Genomic DNA, 24,677 nt, shown 5'->3' on the forward strand with positions numbered 1-24,677 from the left:
TTCAAAAGGTCACTTTGAGGTTTGCTTCGAGGTATATTTAATTGGTACAGTTGTAATTCGTTTTAAAGTATTCTTTTCACTGACCTTCAATTTCATGTGTCAATAAAATAAGCAATCCGTGTCTCAAAAGGTATCTAATCAATAACCTACCTCAATTACTGCAATTAAAGTGATGGGCTGAAAAGCTCTCTTTTTTCAAGGTTCTCCTCTGTTGAGGATTTTAATTAGAAAGGCACCATGACTGGCTTATCTGACTTCCAGCATGAGTCAATACACCTTATTAGTCATAATAAACCTGTGAATAGTGCCCTACTCTCATCATTTTAATATCACATCAGATAAATGGTTTACATGCACACTGGTTTTAGCAAACGGAAAAACCAATGCTCTAATGAGGATCTTTAGTCTCAGTTTATCCTGTGCATCTGGCAGCATAAGAGAGAGATTGACACAATGCTTTCATGTGGTTGAGTGGTATTTGTGCAAATTAATCTCCCCAGTCATCCAAGGTGGGTTAAAATAAAAGGGCAACAGGACTTCCAGATGCCCTTGATTTTAAAGGGGCAATCATTACATCATTACTTGCAGGCTAAAATCAACACTTTGACATAATACTGGTGGTACACAGGATAGTAATATGGATTAGCGTTAGCAAACAAACTAACGTAATCAAAGGGCATACTCACAGTAGGCCCGGTAGCCTTTTACTGTGCCCAAGTACGAGGACTGAGTAGAGACGGCTCTCGACACCTAGATGGTGCACACCACTGCCCGGGAGAGGCCTTGACCCTCCAGGTACCGCCTCTCAACAGCCAGACCCACAGGGGCTGGCCGCGCCTCCAGCCTGAGAGAGTTTCCACGGCTGACCCAACAGCAGCCGAATAAGTGGGAAAGCATAAAGTACAACAGACGAGGAGGCCATAGTGGGTGCACGAAGGCGTCTACCCCCCAGCAGTGGATCTTCACGCGAGCTGATGTCCACTCCTCTGTCCAACACGCCAAGGATGTATTCTGCTCTGATGGAGTGCAGATGAGTGCAGCAGCCGCCTGGCCAAGCTCAGCAGCTTTGCCGAGCCTACCCCGCCTTGGAGGTTTATGTAGACTGCTGCTGCCTTGTTGTTGGTGCAGACCAGTACGTGCTGGTTCCGCAGAAGAGTGGCGATGTGTTCGACCACCTTCCACACCGTGAAAACTCCAACACACACGAGAAGGCTACAACCGGCGCTTTGGGAGCACGGCAATGAGTCAGCGGGGCTGAGAGCGAGAACGCCAGCCATTTTGTCCAGGGGAGAGAGCTCTTGGGCCGGAGAAACAACCAGGTGACAGTGGGCAGCAGCTCTCTGGATGATGGAAGGAAGTTCTCTGACGAGGCCGCTGATGGATGGCAGGGAGGTGGTGGCTGATAGCGGGACAGAGACCACGCTGGAGAGCGCTACCTCGAGGCTGGGTTCGCCCACCTTGAGGCAAGCGATCGCCAAGGCCTGGCGAGGGGAAAGCCGGGAGCCGCTGGATAGAATAGAAGAAGTGGGATTGTTCAACTCCTGTTCTTCCGGTAACAGTAGGTCCAGGGCTTCGTCCAGGGAGTGGGTGGGCTTCCACACCTCCTCCTCCTGAACGGCAAAGCTATCCGCCCGGCGCTGCTGCTCATCAGGTGTAAGAAGCGCACAGAACAGGCAATGCGAACTGGGAGTGAGTGCTCAGCCGGCATGCTCTGGTCCGAGGTAAGCCTCGCAGTGGGGATGCAGATCCCCCGGAATGATGTAGCCCATGTGGCAGACGGCGCACACCCGTACGGACGAAGCGGCGTCTCGCCCTGACCCGACAGCTTGCTAGAAGTCACTTCAGGAATCTTCTGCTCTTTAGACAAACGTCTTGCTCTTTAGAAAGCTCAGTGCTGAAGAAAAATGGGAGCCGATGGCCAGGTCTCACTGTTGTGTGTGTGTGTACAAAGTGCGGACATAGGAGAGGCCCACGTTGTGTGTGTGCGTAGACAAGCTTTTCTCAGTTCCGTGCATGAGCGTAGGGGTAAACCCAATAGCGATAGCCTTAGAGGGTGAAGCCTATACAAAATAGAATGCTGTCGATGTTGGATTTCCACCTTACAAAAAGTTATTAGCAAGCATGTAAAGAGTCTAGCTAATAAGGATAGCTATGTTAGCATCAGATTACAACTGGGTTGTCGAGGTTAGCACACCCCCCCACCCCGCGCCACAGTTAGGCTGTCATTCTGTGGGATACCCTGCACTCTTTGGGGGAAAAAAGCGCTTTCTCTCGCATGGCACGGTGGTATTTACGTCCGAGTTCGGTGCTCGGGCACGGTTAGCGATCATACTACAAGCGTACCGTGCCGGAGTCCAGCTTAACTGTGCTTGGGCCCAGTTTATAGTGTTAGTGGACTGCATTTTGTTTGCTGCGGTGTAGTAGGGAAGAGGCTAGGGAGCGTGCATAAAAAAACCCCTACCGCAACCAAGAATACAGGCTGTGGTCCATTTCTATGTGAGGCTACAGCCTGTTGACAAATAGGCAGTAAAAAGTGATTAAAAAAACTACATATAGCCCCTTTAAACCACCTTGGATAACTATGATCTGGGTGACTGAGATTCGTCACTAACCTCCCCAATGTTCATCACACACAGTGAACAGGCTGGTCTTGTTTGTTAGTTCAGGCAGCAGGCTACTGCACTCCATCACAATAGCTTGAGGGATCATGATGATGCAGGACACAACCCAAATGACAACAATACTCTTGCGAGCCCTCTTGGCTGTGCTCTTGAACATCAGCGGGTGGCAGATAGCATACCATCGGTCTTGGGCAATACAGCTCAGTGTGAGGACTGATACAGAAACTGAGATGGTCTGGAGGGAAAAAAAGAAAAAAACGAAACACCAGTCAGAGAAAAAAATGTTCTGGGAATTGTATTTTGAGAACAAAGTCAGAAACCAAAAATAGATCCTATAGCTTCTTATTTTGTCCTGGTTTGCATCGTGACACATGAGAGATTGACCTGAATTTGATATTGACATTATGAGCAATAGTAAACATTAATAAGGAACACTATTCCAAAATTGGCAGGAGTTAGGGGTTTGCTTTAAATCTTAAACATTACATGGCTATAAAGCAAGTCTTTAGCCACCAGCCAGAGAGATTACTCAAGAATCGAATACTTTAGATAAAATCAATTTGCTTTCCATGGTGAATGTTAATTCATTGTCGTGCATTTTTCAACAGACATAAGATATTCAGCATTAATAAAACCTGAATGGCAAAACATCACTGATCAGTTTTGCAGTAAAACATGCTGAATCTGTTGTCTGTGTCTGCCAGTACAGACACAGGTGAACTCAATTTGGACCCAAATGCAAGATACTCAAGCCGAACAGGTACAGTTTATGGCATTTATTAATTTGGTGAGGCAAATTTCACTGAACATTAGACAGGCAAAAATCCACAATCTAACAGAAATGCAATAGTCCAGGCATGGAAGACAACAAAGTAATCCAACAAACTGGTATGGGAGACATGTAACACTAACAAAGAACACAGGGAGTGAGACAATCTGACACAGACAGGAGGAGACACACAGACTATACACTACAGAGGGCAGGATGACAGAAAAATGAGATTTCAATTATGGATTTGTGAAATTGCACCACAATTAGATGTGGCATATTGAAGTATGAGAAACTTCCTATATTTGCTCTCATCCCATTTCAGTGTGGTTATCAGATTGTTGTCCCATGGAGTCCATTCAGCTCACAGTGGCCCCACCAATTTCATGTGGGAGAGAAACGAGTGGGATCTGGGAGGTTCATTTGCTGTGGGAAATAAACGCTGAGCTCCAACACTAGGTATACTAGATCACCTTTGGTGACGAATTTTCTTCATTAAAAGGTCTTAAGAAGAAGGGAGAGAACAGAAAAAGACATATGTTGAGCTTGGTCATTTTACAATAAAAGGCTGTAAAACAAAATGTACTTTCATTTATGCCACACACATGCAAACAACACAGAGCCAAAACATAACAAAAAGGTATTCATTTTGATGGTTTGAGGGGGATGATTTTAAAAGTCTCACAGCTTGCGGCTCCTTGGTTTTTGGACATTGAGCAGTAGGTTGTTCTCTGTGCACCACTCTGCAAGATTGTTAATTTCCTCTTGATATGAAGTCTCAGTGTTGTTTGTAATCCAGTCAATGATGGTGGTCTTGTCCGCAAACCTCACAGCAGAGTTGACTCCATGTCATAGGCTGCAGTCGTGGGTGTACTTTGTGAACAGGAGGGGGCTCAACACACGCTCGGGTGTTGAGCACTAGAGTGGAGGAGATGTGACCGCCAATCCAAATTGTCTGGGGTCTGTTAGTGAGGAAGTCCAATGTCCAATTGCAGAATGTGCAACTCAAGCCCAGAGTGCTAAGTTTGCCAATCAGTTTTATGAGGGAGATTGTATTGAATGCTGTGAATCCACAAATAGCATTCTGATGTAGGTGTTGTTATTTTCAAGGTGTGTGAAGAATGAGTGGGGGGCAGTGGAAGCCTTGAAACAGATCTGGGATGGTGATGTTTGAGGCTGAGAATGTGAATGTGATGCAAATATAGAATCCACAGGGAGACCTGCCTACAGAGTGGACCAGCCTGTAGGAAAAATGTCTTAGGCTACGTTCAGACTGCAGGCCAAAGTGACCAAAATCTGAAGTTTTTTCTCATATATGACTCAGATCTGATCTTTTTATAACAGTGTCAACAGGCCAAGTCACATGGAATCTGATCTTTTCCAGTTCAGATTTGGGCCACTTTCATATGTGGTCCATATTCGATTTGATCCGATAGCCTGACATAACTTCTGTGCCATCATCCAAAAAATATCAAAAAACATCAATGAGTCACACCGTTGACTACATGTGCAGTGTATTTTATTCTGAGTTAATCATCCTGTGTAATATTCACTAGTGCACCAAATGTGCATTAATCTGCCCCTGAAAATAGTCCCTAACAAATGTACAATTTCCTTGTTTGGGTAATACCTGCAAAACAACTACAGTGCCCAGCAGTAGTAAAAATACCTTAACCTGCTGGTACTTCTAGCACCATTTAATCCTGTATTGTGTTCAGGATTTCAAAAAGTGCATTGACCAGAGAATGTGTAATTACAGACTGAAAGAAATTGGTTAATGTGAACATCTAATGACATTTAAATGTTAATCAATGGAAGTCAGAGGACACCACCTCAAATGTAATTCTCAAACAAAAAACATGATGTCAGTTTTGGGTCAAAACAATATTAATGTTGTTGCTTTTGTGGCACCCTGTTGTTAACACATTAAAAGTATTAAAGACCTTCAATACAAGCTAAGCCAGCAGCATTGAGCTTCCATTAAGGGCTTCCAGTGTAATGTTTCTGTGCTGTGAACCAATCCCTTTTGTTGCAATTAATTAATTACAAACTGACAACTTTATCTGTGGTGCTGCAGTTTCAATAAATCAACATTTATTCCTGACAGTTTCCTTTACTGCTTCATGATTTCTTTCAGGAATCAGTTGTTTCATTACAACATACTGTTTCAAATGGCGATATTATTGCTTGTGGTACTTCCTTTTTTCTACTCTTGGGGATGATCTCCCTTTATTCAATACAGCACAGGAAATTGAAGAACCTAGCAAAATGTCAGCAAATTTAAGTAATTTGCAAGCGGGAACTAATTTGGGAGCATTCTGGGTTCATAAAAACAGCAGGAGGTGGCCTTTGCAGACATGTAGCAGCAGCAGTTACATTTCATTGATAAAGCACACAAAAGCAAACCGGGTGAATGTGAACATGAAGGCCTTCAAACAGACCCCTAATTTGTATGATGTGTTATGTCCATCCTGAAAGTGTACATCACAGTTACCGAGGACCAAAATTTGAGATATGGTCGAGCAAAAATTCACTTGGATATGTGTATAGAGTATAGTAGGCTTTGCTTAATGTATAGGTTACATTATATGCGCAGGGTAGTGTTGGAGTTCACTACATAAATGTGGCCTACAGTGTGAAATAAAGTGCATGACTTTCTCTTGGCATGATGTTTTGGCATAGTAGGGACGAATTGAAGAAAGCAAAAGACTTGCTTGAGGCATTAAATCCTCATGGGATAACATCAAAGGTCCCACACAGTGCTCATCTCATGGGATATGAAAAAAGCATTTTTTACCCTCATGAATTTGGAGAAATAAATATATTTAATCAAAATAGCCAGGGCCTTGTGATAGTGATAAACCTTTTATGAGCAAAGTGGTTTAGATCAGGTCAAGATTTTTAATATCCTGTGCGAAACACAGATGTCAAAGTTGATCTCTTACCTGCAAATAAGGCACAACTTTGCAAAGAGTGTTTCCAAAGAACCACGTCTCTGTGATGTCTACCACAAGACTCGCAGGGAGGCAGATGATGGTGACCAACACATCAGCAAAGGACAGATTCACTATGAAATAGTTGGTCACGGTGCGCATGTGGCGGTTTTTCCACACTGCAAAACAAACTGACAATGATGCACAATCAAAGTCTGCTCAAATACTCAATAAAGGAAAATAAAGAAAATATTTAGCACATTAGTGTGGGGTATCACCACTGTCTTGGAGGCATGCTGCAAATTATAGAGTTTGAATTAAAAATAAGTTATAGTTCTGTCTATGTCATTGTTCCTGTTGGCAAAATATTCATGAATCAGAATATACATACAGAAAGTAACATTTTCATGATTTGGTGTGGCATGTGCTGAGACTGTCACAGTAGAGTGGTTTCTCATCCATAAAGAGCGTGATGTATGCTTGATGCAATATATAATAAACAAATAATAAACCGCAAATGTAAAACTGAACAAGTAAATCACAGTAGCTTTTTAGAACAGAATATACTTTCTGCTCCTGTTAACAGACATCATTAGTAAATAGCAAGGCAGAAAGAATTTTAACCTGCTACTTTATGACTCACTGTTAATTATAGTTCAGCATAGAAAATCAGTGCTTTGCCTGGTGATGTGAATTTATATAGAGTAACTTAAGGGACATTAGCATGGAACATTATTTAAAGGGGCTATATGTAGATTTTCAATGAAATCACTTATTAATAAATAAAATTTTTACTGCCTTTTTGTTAATGTGTTGTAGCCTCACTTATAAATGAAGCACACACCTGTTTTCTCTGTTGCTTGGAACAGCCACTATTCTGCTTTTAACGTGAAGGTATCGGGTCGGGATGTAGCTTTGTTCATGCTTCCGAGCCTCTCTCTGACTACAGCGACAACACCGCAGCTAGCAATATGCAACTGTTATAAAGTGTGGCAACAATCTCATTTATAATATTTAGTCTAGCTCACTAACCATTTTGTTATCATCAAATACATTAAGCTGTGTTGACATTGCCGAGCCTCTGGTGAAAGACACACAAACAGTACAAATGTTAGTTACTGAAAAGCAGACAAGTAAGCTAATGAATAATGAATATCACGTCAGCTAAATGCATTAAATGTAAGTATATAGTACGTATTGTCGTTACTTATCCATGTAACGGACATGGATTAATTCAACCTCAAGATGATAAAAATATTATAACGTTGCAGTGGGAGTTTACCTGAGTTTTTGACAAACTTGGTGAGTACAATAATAATACCAGCAGGTGAACCAGGAGTGCCCAGGGTACTTAAGCGCCTACCTTTGTAGCCCGTTATTATGGACTGTCAGTGGGCGTGTAGATTCACTTGCGTGCTGTCAGATTAAAGTGTATATTTCTTATGTTATTATTTTCTTCAAGCCTTCGAGACCTGTAGGGCGGTGTTAAAATGCAGATGTGATATTGTAGGCCTGTAGTGAATAATAAAAGGTCTCAACTGTAGCTGCAAATACGCACAACATCAAAGATGGGAAACAGTCAAGTAAAATTATCTCCTTTAGCATATCTAATCAACACTGTTAATTTGAGATCCCGTAGGTACTCTATTTCCCATTCAATATTCATTCCAATGCAACGCTTGTATTTGTTCACAATTTACATAAATCTTTACTTGTATAGTTGGTCATTGTTGCTTTTTATATATCTTTAAAGATACTCACCTATTTTTTCACCCTTTGTATACACATATTAGTTAAATCTATCTTTGTTGTCCTGTATGTGTAGTTCTATCTCCCAGTGAATTGTTCTGTGTATAAGTACAAGGAAACCAACTCTAAACCGAAGTCAAATTTCTTGTACATGTACACAATAAAACTGATTCTCAGAAGTCGTTACGATGCCATGATTCAATAGATAGATCTGCAATGAAGGTGTAACGTTACTAAAAACTAGTAACATCTTAGCCAATCAACACATATATTTCAATTAATAAGATATTTGATCTTTTTACCCACAATACAAAGGCATGGTAAAACAAGCTGCTGCAATATAAACAAACATTCTGGCTGCACTTTTGTACATCAACAGTTACAGTAAGCTACTGAACTTGGATGCACATGTTTTGTTTTGCTTGGAGAAAGGCATGAGTACATACCATGAGTACAGGAACTACGCAGCCACAGGCACTGTCACAAAAACTACAGACAACCTAGACCAGGGGTTGGCAAATAAGTCTGCCATCAGGCCAGAATTCTTTCAAGTCATCAGATGGTGGGCCAGAACATCATCAATTGACCATTTATATTCTAACATTTACTGTATATGCGATTAGTTCAGTAGTGCACAGGACTCCCATTTGGAGGATTGAGTGTTCAATTCTTGCTAGCTGTATTTTTTCTTCCTTTTTAACAAATTGATTGCGAAGAGATCGTATTACATATCACAATTAAGAATGTGCAGGAGTGTGTACATCCTGCCGATTGGTCCACATCAACCTATGAACGCTTATTTTCGTGTCCCCAGTATATCCAGGCAGAGGAAATTCCTGCTTTTCTCATTCAGGGGAATCCGCGATCTCACATTTTCTGATGGCTTTTTCAGAGGTGTGTCAAGCAAACCAGAGACTCTTTTGAAAGTTAAAGCTCATTTAAAAACCACATAAAGTACTGTTGCAAAACATTTCTCATGCTTTTATTTTGTAGGCACAATCACTTAAGAGGAAGTGAATATGTGAGTAACTTTTGCTGTCATGACTGAGATCTGTTTCAGCACCAGCCGCTATAATTATATATTTTTTTGCCGCTATAAAAGTAATCTGGCCAGATATTATTGCTGGTAGGCCAGCTTTGGCCCGCGGGCTGCCTATTGCCAACCACTGACCTAGATGTCTCATCTTTCAAAACCAGACATGAAAGGGTGGCATCCCTGGAGGATGGTTGGATTCCCATTAATGCAAGCTAGTGTTGTGTTGTTCAGTGAGTAATTCGTTCATTTTCACTCATGTGATGGATGTCTTGAACTGCTACGTTCACTCGTCACACGGCAGCTGCATGGGCTCAGGCAGCACAGGAAACAGAATTGATTAGCTCACAACTCATAACTGTGGGTCTCTGGGTTTCAGTTGTTCATTTGTCACGTGACAGCTTGGCTACAGTCTGTGGTAAGCAGGCAGCACAGGGAGCAGAATAGTTCACGACTCATAGCAACTGTGGTTCTATTTCGTATAGGCTTCGCCCTCTAAGGCTATCGCTATTGGGTTTGCCCCTTCAGCGGCACTGAGAATTTTAGTCTACGCCCACCCATAGCGTGGGCCTCTCCTACGTCCGCACCTTGTATATATACAACGGTGAGACCCAGCCTTCGGCTCCCTATTTTCTTCAGCACTGAGCTTGAAGTCTAAAGAGCTAGAAGAAAGAAGAACAGAAACTACCTGCAGAAGCGATGTCTTCCTACCTTTGAGCCTCTCCACCGGCGGCTGCCCTGCCGGCGCAGCACCGCACTCCCAAGGCTCCGGCTCTGGCCTGCTCATGTTCCACCCCCCCTGCACAGCCTCGCCACCCTGGGAAGTGCCAATGACATTTTGGGGAGGAAATGTGTGTTTCCTGTGCCTGTTCTGTTTGCACTGTTGTTTGAAACCCCAGCTGTTTTGAAATAAAACACAAACAGAGCCCTAAAGAGCGCGTGAAACAGGTGATCGAGTGTGTGCGCCAGGGAGACTGGCTCTCCTCCATCGACCTGAAGGACGCGTACTTTCATGTGTTCGTGATCCCGGGACACAGGAAGTTTCTGCGTTTTTCATTTCAAGGTGCCCAGTACCAATACAACCACCTGCTCTTTGGTTACTCCCTGGCCCCACGTACCTTTTTCAAGTGTGTCGAGACGGCATTGGAGCCACTGCGGCAGTCTGGCATCAGGGTCCTTTTTTACCTGATGGTGCTGCTCCACCATGTCGTACCACGAGTGACGGTGGCGGCTCTGTCGGTCATGAGGCTCTTGGGCCTCACGTCGGCGGCTCACGTGGTGGTTCCCCTGGGCCTTCTCCACATGAGGAGGCTGCAGCGGTGGTTCATCTGCCTGGTTGTGTACCCGGTGAGACAGAGACGGTGCCGCGTTTCTGTTCCCCGGTCGGTGGCTCCAGATCTGGCCTACTTGTGGGACCCCCTCTCTCTTTCGGTCGGGGTCCCCCTGGGCAGGGTCACGTCCCACATCTCGGTCTTCACGTCCTCCCTGATGGGCTGGGGCGGAACCTGCCTTTCTCGGGTGGTGGGTGGTCTGTGGTGTTCCCCCGCTGGGAGTGGACGCCTTCGCTCACCCCCTTTGGCCCCCCCCGGGCTGCTGTATGCCTTCCCGCCGGTGCGGCTGATCCCGCGCCTTCTGGACCGCCTGCAATTTTCATCTCTGGCGGTGATTGTGGTGACCCCGGAGCACACCAGCGCGTCTTGGTTTCCCTGCCTCCAGCGGCTGCTGGCCACAGGGGGTGGGGGGACGCTCTCTCTCAGGCAGGGGGAGCGATCAGGAGCTACCCGCTCCTCGGCCAGCCTCTCTTGGTCTGGCCTCTGAGAGGCGCCGCCTGGAGGGCTTAGGTCTCTCCCGTGAGGTGGTTCGCACCATCCAGGAGTCGAGAGCTGCTTCCACTCAGTCCTCTTACTCCTCTAAGTGGTTGGCTTTCCAACGTTGGTGTCTGGACCAGGCGACGGACCCAGTCTCCTGCCCGCTGCCAGCGGTGCTTTCGTTCCTTCAGCTGCTCATGGACAGGGGGCTGGCATTCAGTACGATTAAAACCTACACTGCCGCCATTTTGTCCTGTCACAAGGGCTTCGGGGACAGGACTGTGTTCTCCCACCCCCTGGTGAAGCGCTTCCTTAGGGGGGTGCGAAGGCGCCGGCCGGTGACGTGGCCTGCGGCCCCACAGTCGGATTTGCCGCTGATTTTACATGCGTTGTCAAGCCCTGCTTGGGACGCCACGTTCCACCTCCTCTGCCCGGTGCGTGCAATGTCCTGCTACGTGGCGTGCACGGCCGCCTGGCGCCGTTCGCAGCATCTGTTTGTGCACTACAGGAAGCGGTCCAAGGGACTTCCCCTGTTGGCCCTCTAAGTTGTGGGCCTCACTGGACCTTGGTTCTCAGTGCTGAAGAAAAGACACTTGGGAGCCGAAGGCTGGGTCTCACTGTTGTATATATACACAAGGTGCGGACGTAGGAGAGGCCCACGCTGTGGGTGGGCGTAGACTAAATTTCTCAGTGCCACACAGGCGCACGAAACGGGTAAACCCAATAGCGATAGCCTTAGAGGGCTGCGCCTATACTCATAAAATCTGGGTTACAGTACGTAACCCCCGTTCACGCGTTAACTTTCGTGAAGCGGACTTTCACGCTGTGAGATTGGGTTGTCGTTTTTAAAAACCTTGATTCTGATTGGTCAGGTTGAATGCACTGCGCTAGTGGGCTGGGCGGGAGGGCACACTTCGCCCCTGTGTACACGTGTTTACTGTTTACACACAGAAACAAGTATATTTACATGATTTAAAGTATGCTTATTTCTATATGTTGTTGTTTGTTAAGTTAACAACATGTGCTGCTTCCTTCTGGGCCAGGTTACCCTTATGAAAGAGGTCTGTGATCTCAACTAGCTATTTACCTGATTAAAAAAAAATTTAAGAAAGAAATGAAAAAAAATAAATAATATGCTTTTGAATTATATATTTTACTGTTTAAAAAATATGTTTTAAAAATCATACTTCTGGAAATCAGGCTGAAACATGTGGCAATTACATAAATAATTACAATATTTTGCAGTAGCCTACACAATGAAGCAGGTTTGGCATAAATATTTTTAACCCACTAAAAGTGTAATTGTTTAACAATGTACTTCCACAAATTACACCTAAATAGTATTTACTAAGAGTTAAATAAATATATTTTAATAAAATGACTAAAACTTACTTTTATCTAAGCATATTTATTAAAAGTTTAATTAAGTATATATTTATTACCAATTTATTCAAAGTATACTTTTGAGAAGTATGTTAAAGCTCAGGAGAATATGTCTTTAATATTCTTGTAGTAAGCATGTTAGAAGTATGAATGTACTATAAATCTGAATTTCTAGTACATTTTCAGTGCCTTTGAGAGCATTTCTTTTTAACCTGTGTTGGCGGAGCGTCACCCAGTCGGCCCAAAATGAACAAGCCACCCCTGCCTGTGGTGTGTTTACAGCTAACAGCTCTCTGTCTGCTGCATCCAGACCCAAACTGGGGTGTTTATATAATGTGCTTATATCTTTGTTCTTTTCCCTGTGCTGGAGTTCTTTTAAGAACTTGATGGCTTTATCAAGATTATTATTAAATTGGTTGAATTTTAATAAGAGTGTGTTTATTCATATAGTGTGTCAAGCTTGTTACTTCTACATTCCCAGCAAATGATGTAATATATAGATTTTATTCATAGATAGGGAAATATGAGCAGATTGTGAAAATGGATGGATTTAGCTATTGAATATTAACATATTTCCGTGGTTTTTACATGGTTTGAATTTGATTGTGGCCCTGTCGGGCTTTATAGAAAGATGATAGAGAGGATCAAAAAGTGAATTTGTGCACTATACTTTGTCTAAAGCAAAGCCTTCCCTGTTTGAGAACTGCGCTGTTTTTTTTACAGGGCTACAGCACCGCAATAATCAGCCTAGTTCAAATGAACAAAATGACTCAAAAAAAGATTAGTTAATTTTACTGAATTTTGAGTTTTGAATTTTGAGTTTTAAAGATCCGATTCAGCAAAAAGATTCACTTTTCCCGTCACTAATGCAAGCGAAGACAGCACCACCACCCATTTTCACCGTTCAGTAAGAATTAAGAATGAGAAAGATTCCTGCTGGAGAATTGTTCTGTTTGCTGTTTGTTTCTACATAGCCACCTAATTTTCAACAGAGACACACAGCAACAGTTTAGACTTTTGGGGCAGAGGAAGAGTGGGGAGAGGGGGGAGATTGTTAAGCATTCAAACAGTGTGCAGGATTTACAGACCAGGGCCATCATATTCAGGCTCATGAGCAATGCATTTTGACTCACAGTGTCTCACTCCTACTCCCAAGGTAGGAATGTGAAGTGACGTAGGGGGTATGAGATTTGCATTTCAAGTCAAACATTCTGATCAGACATGCCATTTTAAACAGTCTGAATAGCACTGGAACATTGTTGCAAATACACTCATGTATACCCTCTAGTGTTCAGTGCAATAATTACACTGCCAAAGCTGATCGTATTATATATTGGAAATATAATCAAGATTCAAGCAATTTATTGTAATTTTATGGAAGCCATAAATGGCCACGCATCCATTTTTTATTCAGTTTTCCTGTGATAATGGGATAATTATCTTGTGATCTCGAGATAACGACTGTTGTTTTCTTGTTATAACAGGATCATTTTCTCGTGATCTCGAGATCACGAGCACAACAAGATTACTTTAGTGACAACCCAAAGGTGATTTTTTTTTTTTTAAGTTCAAGTAGTAATAGTTCAATAATAAATATAAAATAAGAGCTAAATATTCAATATAAATAACAGCTAACTTGAATCTTCAAGTGGTGTCTAGCAGCATAGATTATTATTGCACATTACCTGTCAGCATAGATTATTATAGATTATTACTGCACAAAAATCAATATTGCACAGTATATTGCATTGCCAACCTAATTGTTAAATAATAATAATAATAATAATAATACATTTTATGTATAGGCACCTTTCTGAACACTCAAGATCACCTCACAAAACATAATAAAATAGTACAGCAATAAATCGATACTATTAACAACTATAATGCATATACTACAGTGCATGAAATCATGGTACATAACAACTGGAAACTGTGCTGTGTGCTGTGACCTGATAAATAGTGATCACGTGGGATATGCCAGTTTAAAAAGATGCGTTTTCAGGTGGGATTTAAAAATGGAAAGCGAGTCAACGTTGCGAATGTCTGGTGGAAAGTTCCAAAGACAAGGGGCCGAGCGGCTGAAGGCTCTGAACCCCATGGTGGACAAACGAGCAGGAGGAACAGTGAGGTGAATAGAAGAAGACCTAAGAGAATGGGTCGGTGTGTAAATATGAAGGAGGTCAATGAGGAACAGAGGAACGAGGTTGTGAATGGCCTTGAAGGTCAGGAGCAGAGTCTTGAAATCAATGCAGTATTTAACTGGGAGCCAATGAAGCTGCTGAAGGACAGGAGTAATATGATTAATAGAAGGGGTTCTGGTGATGATACGGGCAGAAGCATTCTGAACAGTTGAAGTTTATGTATGAATTTGACAGGAAGACCAATGAGAAGAGAATTACAATAATCAGTGCGGGATGTGACCAGAGTGTGAACGAGAATGGCTGTAGTTGGTGAGAGAGATGGTCGGAGGCGATTAATGTTACATAAATGGAAGTATGCAGACCGAGTGACATTATTAATGTGAGTTTGAAATTCAAGTGTGCTGGGATCACACCCAAACTCTTGACCTGCGGGGAGGGAGAAACTGGGGAGTTGTCAATGGTTAGCTCACAATAAAGCATGTGCTGGAGTCTACGCGGGTCCCGGCGTTTGATTCACATTCATTAACCTATGAACGCTTATTTTCATTTCCCTGAGGAAATTCAGGGGAACCCAATCACACATTTACTGACAGCTTTTTCAGAGGTGTGTCAAGCAAGCCAGAGACTCTTTTGAATGTCCTTCAGAATTTTTCATAGTAAAAGCTCTCAATAACCTTGATATAAAGTAGCCTATTGCTGCAAAAAACTTTTTGAAGGCACAATCACTTTAGAGGAAGTGATTATGTGAGTAACTTTAGCTGTCATGACTGAGAACTATTTCAGCACCAACCGCTATGAATTTATTTATTTTTTATTTTTCTGCTATCAAAGCAATTTGGCCGCGGGCCAGATATTATTGCTGGCAGGCCAGTTCTGGCTCACGGGCCGCCTATTGCCAACCACTGCCCTTGGGTACATTAAACATGATGGACGGTTGACAAAACACAACAGTGCCATACAGTAGCTGGTGCCTTTTTATTTATTTTGCTACTGCCATACGCCCCCTTATTTAAATATGCTGTTTGATTACAACACAAGATGAAACCCTCGCTCAGCAAGCCAGATTTGAGATGTTGACAAACAAAAGAAGAATTAACTGAGGTCTATAATCTAAATTATGAACTCATTAGGAAATAATTGGCTTTTTATCAACTTAAAACTATTGTAGCTGTGCTGTGGCGTGCGGGTGGCTACCACAGTAACAGATTCAACTGTTCAAAGACATAAGACTTCAAAGACATAACCCCTCTTTGAGCTCCCTGTTATTGTGATCGTAATTAAATGAATCCAATTTAGTACTAAACTGATTCATCTGATGCTGATGTGCTGCTGGCTGAACCTTGGTAGCCTAGGTGGTCACCCTCTATAAAGTGCAACAGAGGCTCATCAACCTAAAGTCTTCAGCCTGAAGAGCCTTAGATATAAATAAATAAATGAATGAATGATCCTTTAACAACAACATCATGCTAACATTGTGGTAGGAGCTCACAAGAGGTGGTCACTAAGAGTAGGAGCTTTTGCTACCCTGCCAAGAAACTAGGCCACTTCTGGTGCCCCCTAACCAGAACCTCGACATATCAGTAACTGGCTTGTTAATATGGCAATGTTGTGTTTACGGCTTGTTTCTGCACCCAAATTGCCAAAAATAAATGACTTAATTTGGGTTTAATAATATCAACTTACAATGTTAATATCAGAAACTTATTGGTGTTTCTTATTTACACATCCAACAGACCCAAAGCAACATTAGTATTCATTTGGAGTTATGTTTCCAGCCACTTGATGAATGTTAAGTCCAATAAAGTCGCTAACTTTATTTGTGTGCTATTTGTGGTTGATTAGAACTGTGTCTGGAAACAAGGCTGATGAGACTCAGACTGAACCAAAACAGCTAAGTTGTGGGTAGTAAAACCAAAACAATGAGCTGAAAGATGCTAAAATGCTATACAGAGCTGAGGGGAACTGCAGAGCTGGGAGATAATTCTTTGTGGGTTTCTCACTGTGAGTGACTCCTTTTAATTACATAGTCATTTGATCCATTTTGAATTTAAAAAGAACAAGGAACACGTAGCCAAAAATTTAAATACCTTAAATAAATTGGAAGCACCTCTGCCTCTTCAAATTACGTTTGAGGTGAAAACACCACGTCAGAGCACAAATAAAGAAAAGCTAAGATGATTTCAAAAGCCTTGCGTGTTGCTGTTTACAATTTTTTACGCTGTGCTTCATCATCTAAAAGATGATAATGAGAACCTTTCAGCTCTGGCTCTGAAACTAATGAACTCCATGATAAAACATAACTCGCCCCAGATACCCTGGATTACAAATCAAATTTCAATGGAAAAAAAAAAAAACAGTTAGTCTGCCGTACAACCTCTGCATAGTTCATTGAGTAATTACTGAGGCCGCAACCAACTGTCATCTGAACACACTGTCCTGCTGGCTGAGTAAAAGACATTATTAGCCATGTTTTTTCCTGGTGAAGAGAGAAGACAAACTTGTATGTTTGCTGCCTATTTGTGGCTTTCTCACAGTGAAATACAGAACATGCTGACTTTAATGAGTTAATATGAAACTGTTAACCGATTCTTTTGTAAACGTTGTAATGATTGAGAGACCTGCTGGATTGCTCTGTATGACAGGATGAGTTGTCTGCATCTTATGTGGTGTTACTAAAAGATGGCACTACTGAGGATTGAACTAGTGTTGCTTATAAATATCACAATCCTATAGGTCTATCTAGGGTTTTTTTTTCTGACTCCCATAGCTGCTACTTCATTTTCAGTGAGAAGAGGCAACCTGCAACACATCTAAGCGTGTAATAGACTCGCTGGGCTACTAGAGGAGACTGTGTCATATTTTGCCTTGCCTGGGCAAGAAATCTATGTTTTCAGCTGGCAATAATAAATATACAACTTACAGTGAGACTTTTAAAATAAAGCTCCAACGTACCAAGGACAGGAGTGGTATTTTCGGCGGTCTAGTGAGGTACAGTGAAACGCTTCTTTTTACAGCGTAAAATGCCTTAAATGGTATGTCACTGTTGTTACTCCAAGAGACAGGGCCTAGCTAGCCAATTGTCTTTATTCATTCCAAGACAATTGCAGGATTCAGATGATTTAATATTGATTTGCCCAAGAATAAACCCATCTTATCTTACTGTCTTTTAAAATAACCCGTATTGGTCATCACTGAAGATATGCACCCAGAGCCAATTTACTCCTATCACAGCAAACTGCTGGTATCCTAATGGTCTGAGAGGTAGACTACACATTCAAGCATTCCAGGATCAAATCTTCTGTTTTATTCCCTTTACTCTTTACTGATAATTTATAGAAACTTTCATCTTAACTGGCTACACTAAACAGAAGGGCTATTTTCCCTAAGGAAAAATGCTGTAAAATGTATAACTTTTTATGACCCTTTTAACTGTACCTCATTAGAGTGCAGAAAATAGCCAGTGTTTTGACAAAATATACAGCGTAAAAAACTTTCTTTTCATGTAAATTCTATGAAAATAGAGGTGAATAATTGCTTTTGGCTTTCCATACCCGACCACCTAGCCCTCCTCCCTACACTGACTTTTTCCTCTTTATAGCACGTTCCTCCTTTCTGCTTTAATTATTATTGCCCCCTGCTGGTACTGCATGTTCATACACGCATGTACTTTGCAGGCTTAGGCGAGGCAGAGCATGACACTGACGGTGGATCAGCGGGTGTATTACACACTTTGGCGCAATATGGTTGGAAAAAGTCTTTAAATATGTAAAATCATCACATATTTAACGTTATGTTTTATTTGGGCACCTTTGTTTCATCCAAAGATTGCATGGTTTTGATTTATGGAACTGAATTATGCACAAGATCATCCTTTTTCACACATGCATTGTTTAATTAACTTTTCATGTATGACACTTTCTCAGTCTCACAAGCTGAGCAACACTACATCTAGCTTCAAACTTTAGATCTCTAAGAGAGATCTAAAAAAAAGCTGAACTATCTGATAGCTCTATGATACTGTTCTTTAAGTGTGCAGATATAAATCTGTTCCACGTGGGTGTCTATGGAGGACCGATCCTGACACATTCAGAAATAAATACAGAAATAAATAAATGCTCAATAAATAAATAAGCATCCGATTAAATACACAAAAAAATTAAGTAAATAAATAAATGTAGGTAGTAATTAAATTATACAAGGAGACATAAATGTATATATCTATTTTAATTACCTTATTATTTATTGTCCTTTATAATCTTCAACTTCATTTATTAATTACTTCTTTTTTAAATGTATTTATTTATGTGTGTGTTTTAATATTTTTGTCTGTTTTATTCTTGCGTTGCATTTTCTACCCTATTTATTTTCACCCATGGTATTTATTTCTGCCTGTCCTTTTTACATTTCTGTATGCATTTCTGCTAACAGAAATGTAAGTAATTAATAAATATCTGTTATAATCGTCATCTTTATTTATTTAAATGTATTTATTTATAGCGTGTGTTTTATTATTTTTGTCTGTTTTATTCTTCGTTTGTATTTTTTTACCTTATTTATTTTCACCCATGGTATTTATTTCTGCCTGTCCTTTTTACATTTCTGTATGCATTTCTGCCTCATTATGCAAATGAGGAGGGGCTGTGTCTCAAGGGGTGAACTTCTCTCCTATTGGTGGACCAGTCAGACAGGAGAGCTCTAGGCCTTCTCTGCCTGCAGACATCAACGAGCTGCTCCTCACACAGTCAGATGGCTTCCTTCAGTGCGCTGAGGTGTTTAGCAGCTCTGTTTGAAGACAATACTACCAGCCATGTCTTCCTTCTCTTTTCACGTGGACACTCTGACCTACAGAGTTTTCAATTAGCGACTTATACTATGAGGAGAGTAAAAGTCCGTTAGCCGCTAGGCTAATTTATGTAGTGCTAACATCATATAGGCTAAAGCTCTTAAGCTAGTGGTGGTGACTAACAAGCTTAACAGTTACCATTAAGAAGAATTTTATGCTTCTGTTAAATGTGATTGCTATTAAGCCGTGTTTTATGTGTGGTGGTGAAGTCAATTTAAAGTTAACTTTACTGCACTTCACCAGTCGAAATGATTTAATGAAAGCTAACGTTAGTTACTGTACTTCTATGTCTTACACAGAAAACACAGGAGGAGGCATGCGGAGAACATAACCATATTCTTCAGAGGAAAAGAAGAAGGAGGAGAAGGAGAGCAACAAATAACCCCCAAACAATAAAATAAATTCCTTTTATATTTCCCTGCCTTGTTGTTTATGTGTACATACAGAAGAAGAATGAGAGAACAGCACACATTTCATCGTTACAGTGTGTTAGAGCATGTGAGAACAGTGGATACTTTAATACAGCCCACACCCCTAATACTGTGTAACTATAACAAGTAGAGAACAGAAGAAAAAGATGTTCTTTCTTTACAACTGTCTGCATAGCTCATTCATCTTGTGTAATGAATGAAAATGAATAGGCCTACTAGGCTCCTCTCTACTTTGACATTTAAAATTAGCTTGTTTGATCCACCTTCATACACATGTGTGACATTACTGTACAACTTGAGAAAGGTGAGTTGTTTTCTGCTCCAGCCTGCTTAAAAGAAAGCATTTTGGGGATTAAATGGACTTTATTAGCTGCTGCAGAGCAGGATCAACTCAGAACAGACCCATTTCTCAACTTATTATTGTAAATCATGCAACGAAGAAGAAGAAATGCATAATAAATCAAATTACAAATACTGTACAGCATGTAGTCTAATGGACAAGGCTTGTGTTATAGCTGACTTGGGCAGTGAAATGTTTAATTTTTTTAATTCATGTGGTCATAGTTGTCCACAACTCAAATCAGAATTTAAGAAGAAATGTTTTATACCACCTCAAGAGAACTTCCTATCAGAAAGGTAGGAAGGTATTTCAAATGTACAACTGCAGTACTTAAATCTAAGTAAAGTAATTTCCCTGACATTTTTGTGTTATTTTACTTTTAATAGACGTATGTAACAGGTTTTATACTGAGTATAATCCAATCAATCTTATTTTCATACTGTATATCGGTTGTGTAATTTGATAAATTGTGTTGTATGTGGTGCTCGTATCGTGTACTACTGAGACTTCATTGCCCTCTTCAGAGAAGACTCTCAGACTGCAACATGCGTCTTTGTAAAGAGAGAAACGACAGAAAAAGTCTGTAACTCTGCCTGTCAGCTCGCTCTGCTCCGTTAAAACTGAATTTACCATACAGAATTGAATACGAGTGCACTCCAGATTTAGCTGCAGCCAGCTGACCGTGTGCTTCTCTCTATACTGCAGTTCTGTGTCCATGCATGCAGCAAACTGAAAACCCTGTCTGTCAGAGCGTCTACATGAAAAGAGAAGGAAGACATGGCTGGTAGTATTGTCTTCAAACAGAGCTGCTAAACACCACAGCGCACTGAAGGAAGCCATCTGACTGTGTGAGGAGCAGCTCGTTGATGTCTGCAGGCAGAGAAGGCCTAGAGCTCTCCTGTCTGACTGGTCCACCAATAGGAGAGAAGTTCACCCCTTGAGACACAGCCCCTCCTCATTTGCATAATGAGGCAGAAATGCATACAGAAATGTAAAAAGGACAGGCAGAAATAAATACCATGGGTGAAAATAAATAGGGTAGAAAATGCAACGCAAGAATAAAACAGACAAAAATATTAAAACACACACATAAATAAATACATTTAAAAAAAAGTAATTAATAAATGAAGTTGAAGATTATAACGGACAATAAATAATAAGGTAATTAAAATAGATATATACATTTATGTCTCCTTGTATAATTTAATTACTACCTACATTTATTTATTTACTTAATTTTTTTGTGTATTTAATCGGATGCTTATTTATTTATTGAGCATTTATTTTTTTCTGAATGTGTCAGGATCGGTACTCCATAGAGCGTGCTGAGATAGCAGTAATGATCAAAATGTGATGTCATTGATGATGAAAATGGTTCCAGTGAAGAAAAATTGCTTCCAATAATAAAAGAAGTGGGAATCCTGCAAAAAAGATGAACAACACAAATGTGCACAAAAGGCCATTAAGAGTTGAGGTTGTGATTGATCAAACTGCTGATGGGAAATGAGCCTGTTGTAATGCTGCACTCACACCGAAAGCGAATCCAGCGTTCTGGGCAGCTTGATTACATACAAAGTCAATGCAAAGACGCAAATCTGCTTCGGGCGGCACGAATGAGGCCTTTGTTGCGACATTCGCTGGTTCCCGCAAGTTCAGATTTTTTTCATGCTTGATGCATGATGCGAAAGCCTATCAGCGGTGAGATAGTCCAAACGTCACCGGCGGCTTCGGAGCATTGTTTGTAGAGGAGCGGTGTAATGACTATCCTCAGGCCGATGGGGAGCTGCTAAAGAATGCGGAAGTGTACGGAGAGCAGCGCTGCAGGTTTCAGACAAATAAACACCCATAGTCGATCTGGATTCTGCTCTGACAACTACACCGTTTACCCAAGGGAGGAGATCAGAGTTAGCTGCTTTTTATTAAATTAGCTTTTTACTTTAGTTACTAACTTGATTTATCTTCACTCACGCTTCTCGGCAGCTAGCTTCCGCGCACATCCAGTTCCACTGTTATTGTTAGCGTGGGATGGCACTGGAGTTCTGCTTGACTACTACTTCATATTTATATAAAAACCGGACAAAGCTGGACATTACTTGGAAAAAAGAAAGCGAGGAAGTTGAACTACCTGGTGAGTTCAGAAAATGTGTGTCTGTAACTTTATTCCAGCTATCGTTGTACTTTACTGTGAACAGGTTAGCATAGCATAGCTCTGATCGATCCGAACTCCACTCACAAACATTTTAAAAGTTGTCACTTGCTGACAGACCTGACAAAGCATGAATTCATATGTCTAACAAAACGGCATCATAGTTATTTCGGCATCAGTTTGATCCATTTATTGCAATTAAATCACAGCAAAAGGTTTACTTTGGGTTCATATAGCAGTAGTATCAGCGGGCTGTGTTTGTGTGAACACTCAAAATGTCCAGCGGTCTAACTCGCTCAAGTAAAGCGAGGCGAATATGAAATTCGCTTTCTGTGTGAACGCAGTTTAGCGCTAGGTGGGCATCACCAATGGATTCCTCACATTTAACAGTAGAAAACTGAGATTAATGTAAACTGGACTGGGAGCAACCACCGCGTTTAATAAGCAATATCATTTCATCTATCTTCAAACACATCGAGTCCAATTCTGATCATTTCGAGCAGCACTTTGATTGCAATGAGAGACACTCTTATTCTCCTTGATCCTACTCCATCTGCAGATGCGCCGCCAACGGCACTGAACATCAAAAGAAACAATGGACTAAAATTGTCGCCACTGGGAGATTTTATTTTATTTTGCTTGTGACGAAAATCTCAATCACGTTCTCAAAAAAAAGTTGTTCAAGGTGTAGCTTACTTCTGTCTGATTTTTGCGGGACTCGTTACGCATGAATGAGCTTAAATAATATCAAAAGGTACCACTTACCCAGCGAGTTTCCAATGAGCGAGACGAAGAACACAATAATGTAAGCCACAATGAGAACCCATTCATACTGTTTGGGGTGTAAGTACTCTCTCCAGATGTATCTCAGAAGTTCATCGTCCTCATCCACAGTAGTGGAGTGCAGATGTAACTCCGTGCTGTTGGCCACATGCCCAGAAGACAAACACTCCTCGCAATCCAAATTCCCAGTGATCCCAGACATCCTTCGATGTGTTTAATATGTTTGTCGTATTCCTGCTGTCAACCCTGTCCGCAGTGACCGCAGGTTGTCGACCACACTGCCAATAAAGATGCGGCACTGTAGTGCGATAATAACGCGCTTCGCGGACTTCGTCAGTGTGACGCTGATTTTTCCTTTTTCTCCTTAGCACGACCACAGCATGGTCACACCACCAAAATCAAAATCAAAACTGATGGTTGTGATCTACTTCAACGACGACACACCAACCTCAGCGAAAGAGAAAGGGGGGTGGGAGCAAGGGAAGCAGAGGGATTATAGGGTGAAAACTCTGCCTGCTGGTATTTGTGATTGTTCTGATATGAAAATTAAAATACTCAAAAAGTTCTCTCTAGCGATTATAAATGATAATAATAATAATGTTGATATTAAATTAAAGTAATTTATTTTTTAAGATTTATATTTACTAACATTTAGGACAATTACTTTTGCCTTTGATAGTCAAGGTATTGGAGTCAGTTTAAGTGGATATTGAGCTGCAGCTGCTTCATCTATTTTGAATTCATTGCAGAATTCTGTTGAGCCTCTAAAGGAGGGGGTGCATAAATAATCCAAGGACGACTTGCGACCATTTTACACTCCCTGTTAACCTTAATGATGAAATTGCATGAGCTGGCAATACACTCAAAGAAAATTGACAGATGCCTGTGGCCAAAATGGTGCAACATTGACCAACTGTTGTGTAACCTAATGACTGAATGGACTAGAGAAGATCTTATTGATGGGAGAACTACAAGCTTAAATCATTACACTAAATTAAGCAAACTACTGATCATTAAGAGTATGTTCGCTGCAACAAGCAGAGGATATTTCTGCAGCACAACAGGTGCAAAGTAACAGGTATCATGAATCTGCACACAACACCCTTCTGTATCCTAGGGTCTTGTTTGATAGATACAACTGTGGTCTGTCTGTTGTTTGTTGAGGGAACATTTCTGAACAAAATGTGATCTTATTGATGACAGTTTGGTTTCAGTGAGAAAAGACGCCTCAGATGATAATAGTGGTGGAAACCTGCAGTGAGACAAGCAAGAACAAATACAAAAATGGCAGCTGAGTGTTAAGGTCAAACTCGATCAGATTTGAAGGATAAAAGTTGTTGTTCGTGCCATGCGTGGTGTCATATTTTGTTGCACTTGTGTACACTGTGATATCAGAGCGGTGGCTCCAAAAGTTTTTTGTATGAAGTACCTCCTGATTTGAAACTAAATGATTCCTATTTATATATTTCTAGATATTTTTATATATAAAAGTGGATATTTACTGTGACAGGTATTTGGTAATGCTGAAGGAAGTTGTTAGGAGACAGAAAGTTAGGAAACAGTTTTGGGCAGTAACGAGTTACTACAATATTGTTACTTTTCCCAGTTACTAGTAGTGTAAGGGATTACTATTTCTAAAACAGCAATATTATTACACTTACTCATCCAAGTAACGCTGCGTTACCAGAATGCAC

The 24,677-nt window shown here is 41.2% G+C and overlaps 1 protein-coding gene across 1 annotated transcript in view; it reads right to left on the minus strand.

Moving 5' to 3' along the window:
• Positions 1-23,327, minus strand: part of hcrtr2 (hypocretin (orexin) receptor 2) — a 35,645-nt gene extending 12,318 nt beyond the window's left edge. The window contains exons 1-3 of the mRNA XM_038737964.1: positions 22,966-23,327; positions 6,336-6,514; positions 2,613-2,856 (exon numbers count right to left, since the gene is read on the minus strand). Coding sequence (XP_038593892.1) covers positions 2,613-2,856; positions 6,336-6,514; positions 22,966-23,185 — 643 coding nt within the window. The 5' untranslated portion in view covers positions 23,186-23,327. The remainder of the gene's footprint in view (positions 1-2,612; positions 2,857-6,335; positions 6,515-22,965) is intronic.
• Between the last annotated feature and the right edge of the window lie 1,350 nt (positions 23,328-24,677).

The sequence above is a fragment of the Micropterus salmoides genome, unplaced genomic scaffold, assembly GCF_014851395.1.
Source record: "Micropterus salmoides isolate LMB-PRFRI ecotype aquatic unplaced genomic scaffold, ASM1485139v1 Ms_hic_scaffold_22, whole genome shotgun sequence".
Lineage (NCBI taxonomy): Eukaryota > Metazoa > Chordata > Actinopteri > Centrarchiformes > Centrarchidae > Micropterus > Micropterus salmoides.